The sequence below is a fragment of the Phaenicophaeus curvirostris genome, chromosome 4 (assembly GCF_032191515.1).
Source record: "Phaenicophaeus curvirostris isolate KB17595 chromosome 4, BPBGC_Pcur_1.0, whole genome shotgun sequence".
NCBI classification, from domain to species: domain Eukaryota; kingdom Metazoa; phylum Chordata; class Aves; order Cuculiformes; family Cuculidae; genus Phaenicophaeus; species Phaenicophaeus curvirostris.
In genome coordinates this window covers 68,172,016-68,186,025 of record NC_091395.1, presented here as the reverse complement: position 1 = coordinate 68,186,025, position 14,010 = coordinate 68,172,016, and the positions used below count along the sequence as shown (strand labels likewise).

The 14,010-nt window shown below is 37.1% G+C and overlaps 1 protein-coding gene across 8 annotated transcripts in view; it reads left to right on the top strand.

Annotated features, from left to right (window-relative positions):
- RGS12 (regulator of G protein signaling 12) overlaps positions 1–14,010 on the top strand; it is an 81,451-nt gene that overhangs the window by 48,829 nt on the left and 18,612 nt on the right. For all 8 annotated transcript variants that reach the window (XM_069856409.1, XM_069856416.1, XM_069856415.1 and 5 more), the window contains 7 exons: positions 448–591; positions 5,178–5,357; positions 6,494–6,647; positions 7,879–7,955; positions 9,536–9,736; positions 10,643–10,716; positions 12,784–12,910. In XM_069856409.1, coding sequence (XP_069712510.1) covers positions 448–591; positions 5,178–5,357; positions 6,494–6,647; positions 7,879–7,955; positions 9,536–9,736; positions 10,643–10,716; positions 12,784–12,910 — 957 coding nt within the window. The remainder of the gene's footprint in view (positions 1–447; positions 592–5,177; positions 5,358–6,493; positions 6,648–7,878; positions 7,956–9,535; positions 9,737–10,642; positions 10,717–12,783; positions 12,911–14,010) is intronic.

Below are 14,010 nucleotides of genomic sequence, written 5' to 3'. Positions count from 1 at the left end.
AGTTGAAAAGAGAACGTAAATGTTTTTAACAGTAAATATTCAAATATATGTTTACTTATTTCTACTTTCTAGAAATTGAAGCTTAGAGGATTTACTTAAATAGTAACTGTTATGTAAAAGGTCCAAAATCTAAAAAGAAAAATCTCTTCTCATTTGTAGGAAAGCATTTGATGTGCTTCACCTTTATTTTCATAGTCTGATTAAGTTTTATTTTGATGGCAACTTTTACTGCTTAAGAACTATCTGATGAATATTTGTAATTTTAAAGGAAAACACCTGCCTATATGTCTGAAACTTAACAAAAGCTATTAAGTGAAAAACGCTGATATATTAAGGAAACAAGAGTGTCTGTATATTTTTGTATGGAATACAGTAGTGTGAAAAAAAATACCTGCATAAAAATATTTTTACAAGCCAAAGAGAAATTTAGCATTTCTTTTTCTGTAGCTTTCTTACAGAGCTCGGGAGATCTTCAGTAAGTTCTTGTGTAGCAAAGCTACAACTCCAGTTAATATTGATAGCCAGGCACAACTGGCAGATGATATTCTCAATTCTCCACATCCAGATATGTTCAAGGAACAGCAACTTCAGGTAACTGCTGTAGATTTTATGTCTATTATCTTTTCATCTGAAGTGCTTTAAAATCTATAAAAGTGATTTCACATGCTGTATAGCTTACTGTGCACAAAAAGACAGAGAAGTCAAGATCATACAGATTCTGTTAGCTTAGTAGAAAGAGGCTGTATAATGGAGTACTGCTTGCCTGTTTTTCTGTCCGTTTATGTATGTGTGGAAAATCAACAGTAACTAACAAATAATCTGAAAAATACTATTATTGAAAGGAAGGTTTAGTGCAAGTAAATAATGCCACGTGGTGCAACAATACTGCATGTGGTGTGTGCATATGGTTGCCTATTCTTTTCTTTAGTGGACAATTGTGTACACAAATAGTGTCTAATTTTGGTTAAAGTGGTTTGTACAATATGTCTGTTGTATTGAAGGAGCCTTCCCTTGTGGTTTAATAGAACTGTCAAACAAAGATCTTGTTAAAACTGTTTGTATCTGAAGACCTCTAAAGTGGATGCGTTTGAAATAGTTTTTCATGTGCAGAACAGAACATTTGAGTAACAACAGGATACATTTCATATTTTCTGGAGAATTTAGGTTTCTTCTTTTTCGTCCTAAATAATCTCAGAAACACAGAATCACGGAATAACCAGGTTGGAAGAGACCCACCGGATCATCGAGTCCAACCGTTCCTATCAAACACTAAACCATATCCCTCAGCACCTCGTCCACCCATGCCTTAAACACCTCCAGGGAAGGTGAATCAACCACCTCCCTGGGCAGGCTCTTCCAGTGCCCAATGACCCTTTCTGTAAAGAATTTTTTCCTAATGTCCAGCCTAAACCTCCCCTGGTGGAGCTTGAGGCCATTCCCTCTTGTCCTGTCCCCTGTCACTTGGGAGAAGAGGCCAGCACCCTCCTCTCCACAACCTCCTTTCAGGTAGTTGTAGAGAGCAATGAGGTCACCCCTCAGCCTCCTCTTCTCCAGGCTAAACACCCCCAGCTCTCTCAGCCGCTCCTCATAAGGCCTGTTCTCCAGCCCCTTCACCAGCTTTGTTGCTCTTCTCTGGACTCGCTCCAGAGCCTCAACGTCCTTCTTGTGGTGAGGGGCCCACCATCTCTTTGGTAACTTCACCTTAACAATTTATTAGTAAGTTTGTGGGATTATGTTGTTTAGAAATCAAGGATATAGCTTTAACTGCATAAATGAAGGAGGTCGCAGCCTTACTGCAACCTCAAATGGAATGTTTTTGGGGTGTAAGAGCAGATGGGGATAGTATCTTCCTTCATCTGCAAAGTGGAGATAGAAAGGTAGGTCTAACTGCTGCCATGGTCTTCCCAGGTATTTTCATGCATTCCTTATCTTGACTTTGTGGAGCCTGTACCTGAAATCTCTCCCAGTTGTTTGGTGGAGCAGATAGTGTTCTTACGAGTTTCATGGCTGGGCTAATGCAGGTTTTCTACCTTCTTTGAAACACTGAGTCCTTAGGTTGGAGGGCTTATAAAGTGTGTGAAAATGTTGATGTGAAGTCTAACCCCAGCCATGTGGCCTGTCTGAACCTCAGCTGCTTCTCTCCAATTATCAATGCCTCTGTATTTCTCTCATCAATCAGACCTATTCCTCCCACTGAAAAATAAGCTGAAGCAGGTTCAGAGTTACTTCTACCAGAGTAAGCAGCCTTGGAGCCAGGTGTGCAGCTGAGATATCAATGGTGTGTTGCCTGGCTGAGGTCAGTGCTGGGTAATCAACTGCCTTGATGGCCTTTAGTACCTCACTTTCACTAGGTGGTGGTTCCACAGTATGTCAATTTGTGGTCCTGATGGGTGGCATGACCTCAGGAACACAGAGGTGTAGGTGTGTGTAGTTATTGCAACGTACCCACAGATTTTCAAGCTCATGGTGGTCGTATCATCTTAATAATGGGAATGCTCTTCATTTGTGGTCTTTCACAAGATTTTTAAGATTTCAGCACTGAGCATAGAGTGGAAGGGTGATGATCTGTGGTGGTCATTTGATAAGTGTTACGTGATACTGGGGAACAGTGAGTGTTGCTGTAAGGCTGCAGTGAGGTTGCAGAAATCTGCATGGGAAAGCACTGCTTAGGCTGTTATCTCTCAGGCACTGCTTGTTGGGAGTGCTGCTGGAAGTTGCTTGCTGTCCATAGCTTGACATATTTGCTCGTGAGCTTCTTGTGAGAGGTGTAAAAGGACTATGGGGATGCAGCAAAAATACCTAGTTAGGATTTCACTGTTTCTTATAATAGAACGAGAATAAGCTTTTTGAGTGTTTCCAGATGCAACACAATATAGGTCACTTGAAGATACTAAAATAAGAATAAAATATCATTTATTTCGTATAAAGTTGTGTAAATGGATGTAAGTTTTTCTACCCTTGTTTGTGTGAAGTTCAAATTATGCTTTTATAAGCTATCTTTCTCCTTCTCATTTGTAAGAAGAAGAAATAGTATCTGCTATATTTTTACAAATAAGTAGAAGCTATTAACATGTGTAAATTAATATGATAATAATGCTAAATATAGGAAATTGAGGATGTAGTGTGGGCTAGCAGTGTGGCAGGGCAGATGCTTATCGGCTCAAGGTAAATTAGTTAAGCTGTCATCACTCTGACCAGCAAAGTTAAAAGGATGGAATGTTGTTGCTGTATTAAGTATATATAATCTGCAGTGTTCAGCTCTGCAGTAACTCTCTTTGTCTGTCTTAGTTCTCTGCAATATTTTCCTTTATTCTTCCTACCAAGCATTGAATAACAATTTCATCATCTTTCGGTGCTAGATTCTGTGACAAGAGGCAACTCTGAAAAGCTTCGGTTTTCATCCTGATACTTTATTAAATTTAAGGTATTAGTGTTGCCTGTGCTGCAGAATAGCATCTTACATTCTAGGGGCACAAACTGCATTTAGCTTAAAATATTGTGATTTGTTGTTAAGTGTAACCTCAATACATTTCATTTCCTTAAAAATGTCAAGGACAGGTGAAGTATTTTGTATTTTCAGTTTGCAGAATCTTGGTTTTTGCATCTGTGTTGGTGTTTGCAGACTGCACTTAGTGTTTTTTCCTAAAAAGCTTGCATTGGCACTGCATCTGCAAGTCCATGAGATTGAGGCATTTTAATTTCTTGTACTTGCTCCTCTGGTTTTTTTTTCATAGTGCGAGAGGGAGAATCTCCTTTATGAGCAATTTTTCAAGTAGGAAAAGTCATTGACACCGGATTCTCTCTTTGACACTGCGTTAAGGTCACATCTGACTTTGTGCTGAGCTGTTTCAGCATGTTACGCTGGCAAAACTAACCCTATAGAAGTATTTTCTTCCATAGCTTAACAAGTGCAAAACAGTGCATTAGAAGGCCCGACAAACACGACCACATCTAAGTGGGAATGGAGATATATGGGTGGAAGGCAAGAATGTGAAAGTCAGAGTTCAGTTTGAATTAGGTTTCTCTGATGCTGCAGTTCAAGTTCTCTCTGTGTTATCGTGCTGTTTGGGCTAGTGCTTGTTGAGAAGGGTGTCCGCACAATCTGAAAATTTGTTTCATTATGCAATTGGGCCACTGTGGCTTTGTGATGGACTTCCCTATAGACCCTTGGGAATGTCGTAACCAGTTGAGTGGTGTATACTGTTCTTGCTTGTAGGGAATTTGTCATGTCCAAAGAAGATGGCATTCATACTGTTTTTTTCAGATCAAGTGAATCACTGGAGAAGATATAAAGGTAAAAGTATAGACTCACTTAAAACTATAGGTTTACGAAAATGGAAGAAGAAATTCAAACGTTGTTTATCATTTCAGAAAGAACTTTTCTTCATTTAGTTTTATAAATTTAGCTTTGGCTAAATTGGCCTCTCATATTTGCTCCAGGCCTGTTACAGTGCTGCTTCCTTCAGATGTAAAGATAATATGTTTGTCTTACCCAGAGCAGCCATTTTATGTAAACTGTTCTTTTTCAGGATCTTGATTTTATGGCACCTTGATTATTGAATCTTTCAAGGATACTGATGTTTTTTTCACCTTATGATTGGGTACATGAACGTTACATATACTGTAAAGAACTTCTTTGCTTCTCCCTACATCAGTGATTACCCTTGTGTATCTTGTACAACGGCATGCTATTGCACATTGTGATTATATCACACTCGTGAGTTTTAGATCATAAATTTTTTTCTTATTCACTGCTCCCTTAGAACACGCTTGTGTAATTTAATCCTGTCACATATAGTACTGATGTAATAATCTCTACAAAAATATTTAAAATGGCCAGCTCGCTACACGCTTTGCATAGAATGTACAAAGGCACAAATGCAGTAAAAGGCCAGGCTATGAGAATGGTTTTGTCAAGACTCTACAGTATCTCAGCTTTTTGTGCACGTTGTACAAATCATAGCGTTTTTCTGAACCTGTTCTAAGGGAATAGTTCAAATTCTGTTTCATCTTAAATTGGTGCGGTTATTTAACTAGATCTAAATAGAGTCGTGCCCACTGCTGTTTACAGGTTGATGTCCTAAATTTTGTGGGAGTTGGCTGTTGTGAAATAGCTTCATTTTCTCAGTGTGTTATTTAAGCTTATGTAACCATTATCCATTGCATTTTAATTTCAGATATTTAACTTGATGAAGTTTGATAGCTACACTCGCTTTCTCAAATCCCCCCTTTACCAAGAATGCATCTTATCTGAAGTAGAAGGACGTCCTCTTCCTGATCCTCAGCGCGTTCCCAGCAGCCCTACTTCTAAACACAGTATCAGTTCAGAGAAGTCCAATATCTCAACACCAAAAAAGGTTGCCTTTTTGTTGTTATCTGAAAGCTATATTCTTAAATATTGTTTTTCAAGTTCTTTGGAAGATCAAAGATAATACATAAAAGCAATATGAATGTTTGTTTAGTGGGTCTGGCAAATATAATTACAAAATCTTTATATACTCAGGAAAATACATTTGTTAAATCCACACCTTTGAATCAAATTTCTAGTTATTGACTTCCTGAATATAATTTTAAATCTTTGTTATTATTTGGAAATATGTGTAAAACCCAGTTTATTTTAATGCATTTGTTCAGAAGTTTATTTTGATTGAATATTGATATTAAGATGTGATGTTTTAACCTTTGCTGAGAGCAGACATTTTATCAAAAGTTTTTGGAGAAAGCTTAACCTAATCTAACTTATCTTTGCAGTGGATAGTTTTTTTAAATTTTGTAGACCCTACTGAAGTAATGCTGGGTAAAACAGATACGTATGTTTAAAAATTAGACCGGTAGTCTTACTGATCTCCTAACATTACGTGTGTTCTTCACTTAGATCATGCCACCATAGTATTACATAACTGTATGGGTAAATTATAACTTTGCATTTTTCATGTCAATCACTACACATTAGCCCATCTGCTATTATGTATTTTTATGACTAGGAGCCTTTATAAAAGTAGTGTTTTAAGGAATACTCTAATAATCTAATGAGAATAAAAGCTTGGTAAAAGCAAGTTATGTTTAATAACATAATAACTAATTAATAAATACTTTGATTATACTTGTAAATGTTGAACAATAACTTGTCATTGTCTTTAAATGCAAGTTCAAGCCTAGTATAGAAAAAATACACGAAATAACAAAAGCGAGGCAAATGACCTTTCCATTTTAACTTAGGCATTACAAGTGAGTTGTGGAGAGTTCTTTAATGTTTGGAGGAGCTCTTTGTGGCTTGTTTCCATCTACCATTTTGTACTCACCAAACAGCACATTTCCATCTTTTTTTTTTTTTTTGATTGCCACTGAGAGGGATGCTGGCATATGCACTTGTGAATGGGGTAAAGAAGACAGCTAACTGACTTTTATTTTTGGAAGTGTGGGAAGATTTATTTTAGGTAATATACTTAAGACTTATGTTCCAACCAATGATTTACTTGTGTTTTGGTGTTAGTTAAGTGGTAAATCAAAGTCAGGAAGATCTTTAAATGAAGAGTCAGGAGAGGAGGACACTGAGAAGAAAAAGAGGGGAACATTTTTCTCATGGTCAAGAAGTAAGAGTTTGGGAAAATCACAGAAGAGAAAAGAAAATGGTGATTATCCAAATGGTGAGTATTCACATTAAGTTTTGTTGAAAAGTTGTTTCAGCAATAGTTGTGACCAATCTCATTGTGTTTGTTTTGCATCTAAGTGCATCCCTTAGTGTGACAGAAGGAAAAGAAACTGTCAAGTCAGGAGGCCATAGCGTGGCATGGTTACAATCACTGGAAGTTTTGTGGAAGCAGATGTACAAATAAATACATAAAAGTATGGGAATATTTAAATTTGATATTAGTAACTTCCAAGAGAGGTTTTTTCTCTACTTTCCAGTAGACTCTGCTTTTCTGTGTGCTGGCATTTTCTTTTTCAAGCTGAGAGCTGCTACTTTTATAGTAAGATAATTTCAGCTTTTCACAGAGAAGTTCAGGAGCTGCACAAGCAAATGGTGCCAAATTTACAGCTTAAAAAAAATTCCTTCAACTGCATTATCCTACCTTTATTTCTTTTATTAGTATCATACAGGTACGTTCACTTTTGAAGACACTCACTGCCTGTTTCTACCTTTATGACTCAAATTGAAAAAGAAGAGTCAGAGTTGTGGAAACCTTTGTAGTCTGCTGGTTTGTTACACGTTTTTGAAAGTTTAAGGAAGAGTTGCCCTATGAAAGCATATGTACATAGCGTCTAAATACAGACATGAAAGTTTTGCATAAATTCATTACATTGAGTTAAAAGTAATAGAGAAATTCCACTGAAGCACCAAATTTGGACCATATTGTTAAAGGGATTTTTCCTTCTCTGTTTTCTAGTAAGGGCCCAGACCCACAAGATACTTCTGGTCATATGGATAGTTTAAGTGTTCTTGTTATACTCATATATGAAAAGACATCAGAGGTATTTGCTAAGATTATAAACTTGAAGTTTTAGAAGTGACTAGTAATTGTCTTGGATTTTAGTTTTCTAACACCATACTTGCACTTTAAAAATATGTATTGCCCTTCAAAATATCTGAAGAGGCAGAATAATTTTTAACTTTTAAAAAAAATCTCAATATTAAAGAAAAAAGCTTTTGTTTTCTTTTTTTTATTTGTAGTAATATAGAAGCAAGTAGTATTATCCAAGTATGTAACCAAAATACACCTGACCAAATATTGTTTTGTTTTTCCACGCTTCATCGCACAGTATGAAGATTTGGTGGTTTTTCTGACCAGAGAAGCTAATATTTGAAATAGCTTTACGTATTATAATAAATAATAAAAGTAAGCCTTTTCACTCATTGCTGATTCTTTCCACAAACAGATTCTGTTCAGTCCAATGGATTATCATACAGGCGGGAATCACAAGGCTCCATGTCATCAACTGCTAGTCTTGACTTGGTAATGGCCAGCTCTTAATAATTAAGAAGTGAGGAAGCAGTGAAAACAGTTGATCACTAATTTTCTTAGTCATATGAAGTAATTTGTTTGAAGTAATACTTGTAGAAAGGGTGATGCAGATAGCGGGCAAGATGTAGCATTAAGCAATTTTAGAATACTAGAAATGTAATTGAGATTGTATTCATATATTGCTTATTTAGTCCTTGTAACAAAAAGTTATCCTTTGTATCTTTTATGTCTTAACTTCAGGCACCAGTAAACTTCCAGAATAAAAGTTTACCTTTCAAAAGGACATACTGTAGTTTTTTGCACATACCAGAGCTTTGAGGCTGTTCTGAACAACATGTTAAAGCTTTCTCTATGCTTGAGCTGTAGGCAAGTTGTGTTGGGCAAGTTCTGTGGTACCAGTGTATGTCGTGCTTATTTCCCCTCTGTTTCTTTTATATTTGTGAGTGTTTCTTCTCATCGTTATGACTTAAGTCTGCTCCTAGAATCTGAGAAAAGAGGTGTCAGGAATTTCATTGCAAAGGCTGTGATTTTGTCATAGTATGTAGTAAAATAATCAATGAAGATGATTTCTAGCCATCAAAGTCTACCTTTGCAGTGTAAAACTAATGAAATGCAAAATTAAAACAGTATTAATTAGAACATAAATATAATACTTCAAATTTATCTTAAGAGTGTTGATCTAGAGGAAGAATATAGAGAAATTTTTAAATGCTTTTTGTATCCCTCTGGTAGACTAGATATCAGAATATTGATAGGGGAAGCAAGCATGGCCGTCACGATTATTTCTGTTGCAGAGAAGTCTTACCTAAAAAACCCCAGAAAACGCAAAGCCTCCCTAAAGCAACAACCCCTCTTTTCTCTCCTACTCCAACTGATCATTCAAAAGTTACCGCAATATGGATGAGAAGTAGCAAGAGAAAAAGCACGTTGCGTACCCTAAAAGACTGTTGAAAACAGTATTTTTGTACTGTCCTTTTAAGTTATAAGTGAGCTTTTCATTAAATTTTTAAAGAAACTTTTGGTATTTTGTAGCAGTATTACTATTCTACTGTTACTCTAGAATAAAGGTTAATGCTGTGCCCTTTAGCTTCAACCCGTAACATTGTATTTGCATGGGTAGCATTCATATTATGTTAAAAGAGGACAAAATTTTGTTTGAGGGACCTACTGTTTAAAGGTGTTCCTCATCACTTGAATGCTGATGTACCAATCGTAATTTTTAGATCAGATCATTATTAGGTATAGACAATTAACAATTAAGAAGCTAAATAAGATTTTATTTATTTATTACACTTTTTGATTTGGAGTTGTGATCTATAGTTTGAGAATCTTGTAACCTATGTTTACACTTGTTCTCTAAGATTTCATTTGTGCAGTGCTTGTTATCTTTATCCAAAGTTTTTTTTCCAAGTTTTAAATTTATTTGATATTTGTGATATTTGGAAGGATTTCTAAACTGTAAACATGGTAGAAAGGATACTTCTTGGATTGGTTTGATTTGTACAGACTCTAAAATGCATATTCCTAATTTTCCCATTGGACTTTGACTTTTCTTTCTTTCTCTTGTCAAGTCTGAAGCCTCAAGACTACCTGCATTTGTACCAGATAAAGATAAATCCCCCAAATACTGCTGTATAAACCTTCCAGATGGTTCATCCAGCAAAATGGCTGTTAAATCCGGATTCTCTATCAAAGAGGTGCTATCTGGGCTCTGTGAGAAGCACGGCATTAACATAGCTGCAGTGGACCTTTTCTTAGTTGGAGGTGATAAGGTATTGCATATTTCTGTGCTTTTTTTAAAGTGCTTTCATACTTATTATGCTAATAAGGAATTCTGTTCGCTCAATGGTAGTATGCATCTCCTAGTTCTACCTCCAGCTTTACATTGGCAATGCTAGTTAATTGAAGGAGAATTTTGGTGAAATTAGAGCTGTTGGAGTGCTGTGGTTGTGGCATCTACATTACAGAAAGCAGGAGAGAGCTTAGGACAAGGATTTCCCTAAAATAATGATATAAGTATCTAGTCCATATAGTTTTTCTGGGGGAATGGTTAGCTTGTTCTTAATTGGAAGTATCCACAAAGAAAACAAACAAAGAAATATAATGATATTCAGTTGTTCAAAGGTGAAGTGAGATGAATTCACGCTAACGTGCGTTTTAATATTGAGGAAAATTTCCAAGACAACAGTCTGTGTTGGTGGAGGGTGATGGCTTTTATTCCTACAGAATTAACCCCAATTCAAAGAGAAGCTGTGGCTGTGAAATATTTATTGTCTGAAATTTGTGCACATGATCTATCTAGATTATTACAATGACAAAAATCAATGAATGTGCATAGTTATATGCCTGTTCTTTTTAATGACTGTTAACTTACCATATTTTCTCACACATCATTCTATGTAATTATTTATTTAAGTTGAAGGACCTAGGCTTGTTTTAAAACACTGAGTTCCTGAATACCTGCTGACTCCAGTGGAAGTTGAAGTTTGGTCATTGCCTCACAACTAGCCAAAACAAAATACACTTTAATCATGTTTATATCCACTAGAATGCACACAACAAATATTAATAACTTTCTGAGTAACTGGAAAATTTTTTAAGCACTCAATTGTTCCTTTTTTACGCATTTTAAAATTAATTTGCTCTCTCTTATTTTGTTCCTGATATGTGCTCTGTAGCCACTTGTATTGCACCAAGACAGTAGCATCCTGGAGTCTCGGGACTTACGGTTGGAAAAACGCACTTTATTTCGGTAAGAGTCAAAAATAGTATCTTCCTCTGGCATTTTCCACCCCATTTTCCAGTTTACTTTTTACTGTAAGTGCACTGCAGTATATTGTCAGTTACTTGTGCGGCAAACCAGTATTTAATGCCGAAAAAGAATTTGTCTGAATCCAGTAAAAAATCCAGTTCTCCATGCAATGCAACATCTTAGATTGTAATCCAGAATCTAGCATTAGGGGATCTAAGATTCCTGTTCGTTGTAGAGACACATGAGAAGAAACAAGGTCATAGAATAGTTTGGGTTGGAAGGGACCTTAAAGATAATCCAGTTCCAACCCTGCTGCCAGTGGCAGGGTCATGTTCCACTAGATCAGGCTGCCCAAGGCTCCACCCAATCTGGCTTTGAACACTTCCAGGGACGGGGCAGCCACAGCTTCCCTGGGCAACCTGTGCCAGCGCCTCACCACTCTCATGGTGAAGAAATTCTTCCTTATGTCTAGTCTAAATCTGCCCCTCTCCAGTTTATAGCCATTGCCCCAGTTCTGTCACTACAAGCCTTTGTGAACAGCTCCTCCCCAGCTTTCTTGTAGCCCCTTCAGGTACTGGAAGGTTGCTATAAGATCTCCTTGGATCCTTCTCTTCTCCAGGCTGAACGAGCCCACCTCTCTCAGCCTGTCCTTTTATGGGAGGTGCTCCAGCTCTCTGATCATCTTTGTAGCTTCCTCTGGACCTGTTCCAACAGCAAGGAAGTAGGGCTAATTTCTTTTTAAGGGTACTTGAGATTCATAAATATGTTACAGCACATTGAATTTCAAAATTGCGATTGAGCAGTCTTTTATTAGGTGTGAGTGTGTTGAGTTTCTAGGTTAAAAAGGAACTTTAAGTAGGCAGTACATATGTTATTTGTGTGTTAATTAAAATTTAGAAATGTTCTACATTGTTTGCTTCTGTGGGTAGACACGGTGTAAGCAAAATATTTTCAGACATAAGACAAATACTATGTGGAGATAATTGATTACCTAAATGTGTGCCACTTATGTGTCAATTACCAGTTAATGATTAAAATGGATCATTTCTATTTAGTAGCTGTTGTATTCAAAGAAAATTTGAAATAAAAAGTTTCAGTTATTCAGGTTTCTTGTGGAAGGGAAAAGTCAGTAAGACCAAACACCTCATATATAAGTAATTTGTGCGAGAGAAAAGATGAGGTTTACGTTTAAACGTGACTGACAAAATCAGTAGTAATTTTCCTTTCTTCTGCTGATGTACATTTCTTCTGCAAGTTTTGGTAGTATAAGCCTGCCCTTGTTATCATACTATAGTGCCATTGTAGTCAAATGTGGCTGTTACTGAGAAATCAGGACACAGATGAAGAACATTTAGAAAGAACAATTAAGAAAACCTAGGCATAGTTCTCTGTGGGGAAATAGATGTGAATGGAATAATTGGGTTTTAAAACATTTTTCTTGTTTAATTACTTTTTGACTGTTTTGATGAAATGATATAAAATTGCATAATAGACTCCAAAGAGGGCTGAATTCCAACTGAATTGCTTTTACAGCTTTTGCGTGTAAGTTTCTCTTAAAGCAATATTTTGTGATAAGGTAGCATCTAGCTGGAAATTAGCATCATCTGGAATTCCACTGTGTTCATTCCTGTGCTTAAAAATAAAAATTCCTGTCCAAGCCCATCTTGACTAATTGAATGGGATGTTGTGAGTCTCTCTTGTGGAACTGGGAAGAAATATTTTTCTTGCAACCACGGCTGTAGTACAGCACAGAGTCAATTTGGAAGCACTCCTGGACAGTATGGTCAGAGCAATCACTGTCAAGTTGAAAGTGCTATGGGATGTATCTAATTGGTGTGAGGCTCACCATGCAATTACATTGGCTCATGGGTTCACTCAGCTCTGGAGAGTGAAACAGCAGAAGCTTTTTTTTGTTCTAAATGTGTGTAATACCTTCAGGTTAGGATAGATTTGTGCTAGTGAAGTTTCAAGGCTACTAGCTGTGAACTGTTGATGGGATTTTATATATTATTTACATTTTGTTTATTGGAATATTTCATACTTCATGTTACAATTGATGTGTTTCAGGCTGGATCTTGTTCCAATCAATCGCTCTGTTGGTTTGAAGGCTAAACCGACCAAACCAGTAACAGAGGTCTTAAGGCCTGTGGTTGCAAAATATGGTTTAAATCTTAATGAACTTGTGGCAAGACTAGTAAGTATCTTTTGATGTAATTCAAGCTGCTCTATTTTTTGTCAGGAGAAGATCATATGATTGTCCCTGAAATTATCCCTATCCTTATAATTAGTCATTAAAATCTGTATTTATAACTACATGTTGAGATGAAAATGCACAGTAGTCATAACCATTATGCTTAATAGTAACTATGTCAAAGCTTTAGTCTGCATCAGTTTTATAGTCTCCTTCAGAACAAATCCAACAACCTAAATAACAGATACTGAATTTAGCTCCTTCCAGGACTCAACTTTTCCCATTATTAGTCAGGGAAAATTGATTGACATTAAAGCTATTAGAATCGTAGAATTATAGAATCCCTAGGTTGGAAAAGACCTTTGAGATCATCAAGTCCAACCCTACCTGTCTGCTACTAAATCATATCCCTAAGAACTTAATCTGCCCATCTTTTAAACACCTCCAGGGATGGGGACTCAACCACCTCCCTGTGCAGCCTCTGCCAGTGCTCAATAACCCTTTTGGTGAAGAAATTTTTGAAGAAATTTTTCCAAATGTCCAATCTGAACATTCCCTGGCACAGCTTTTGGCCATTCCCTCTCATCCTATCACTTGAGTAAAAAGACCAACACCCACTACCCTACACCCTCCTTTCAGGTTGTTGTAGAGAACACTAAGGTCTCCCCTCAGCCTCCTCTTCTCCAGGCTAAACAACCCCAGTTCCCTCAGCCCGTCTTTGTAAGTCTTGTTTTCCAGCCCATTCACCAGCTTCGTTACTCTTCTCTGGACACACTCCAGGACCTCAATGTCTGTCCTGTAGTGAGGAGACCAAAACTGAACACACCAGCGCTGAGTACAGGGCCAGAATTGCTTTCCTGGTTCTGCTGGCCACACTGTTTCTGATACAAGCCAGGAAGCTATTGGCCTTCTTAGCCACCTGGGCACACTGCTGGCTCATGTTCAGCTGGCTGTCAGCCAACACTCTGTGGTCCTTCCCTGCCAGGCAGCTTTCTAGCCACTCTTCCCCAGGCCTGTAGCACTTACACAGAGTGGTTGTGTCCCAAGCGTAGGACTCTTCAATTAACTTGTTTAAACCTCATCATTTTGGCCTCAGCCCACTG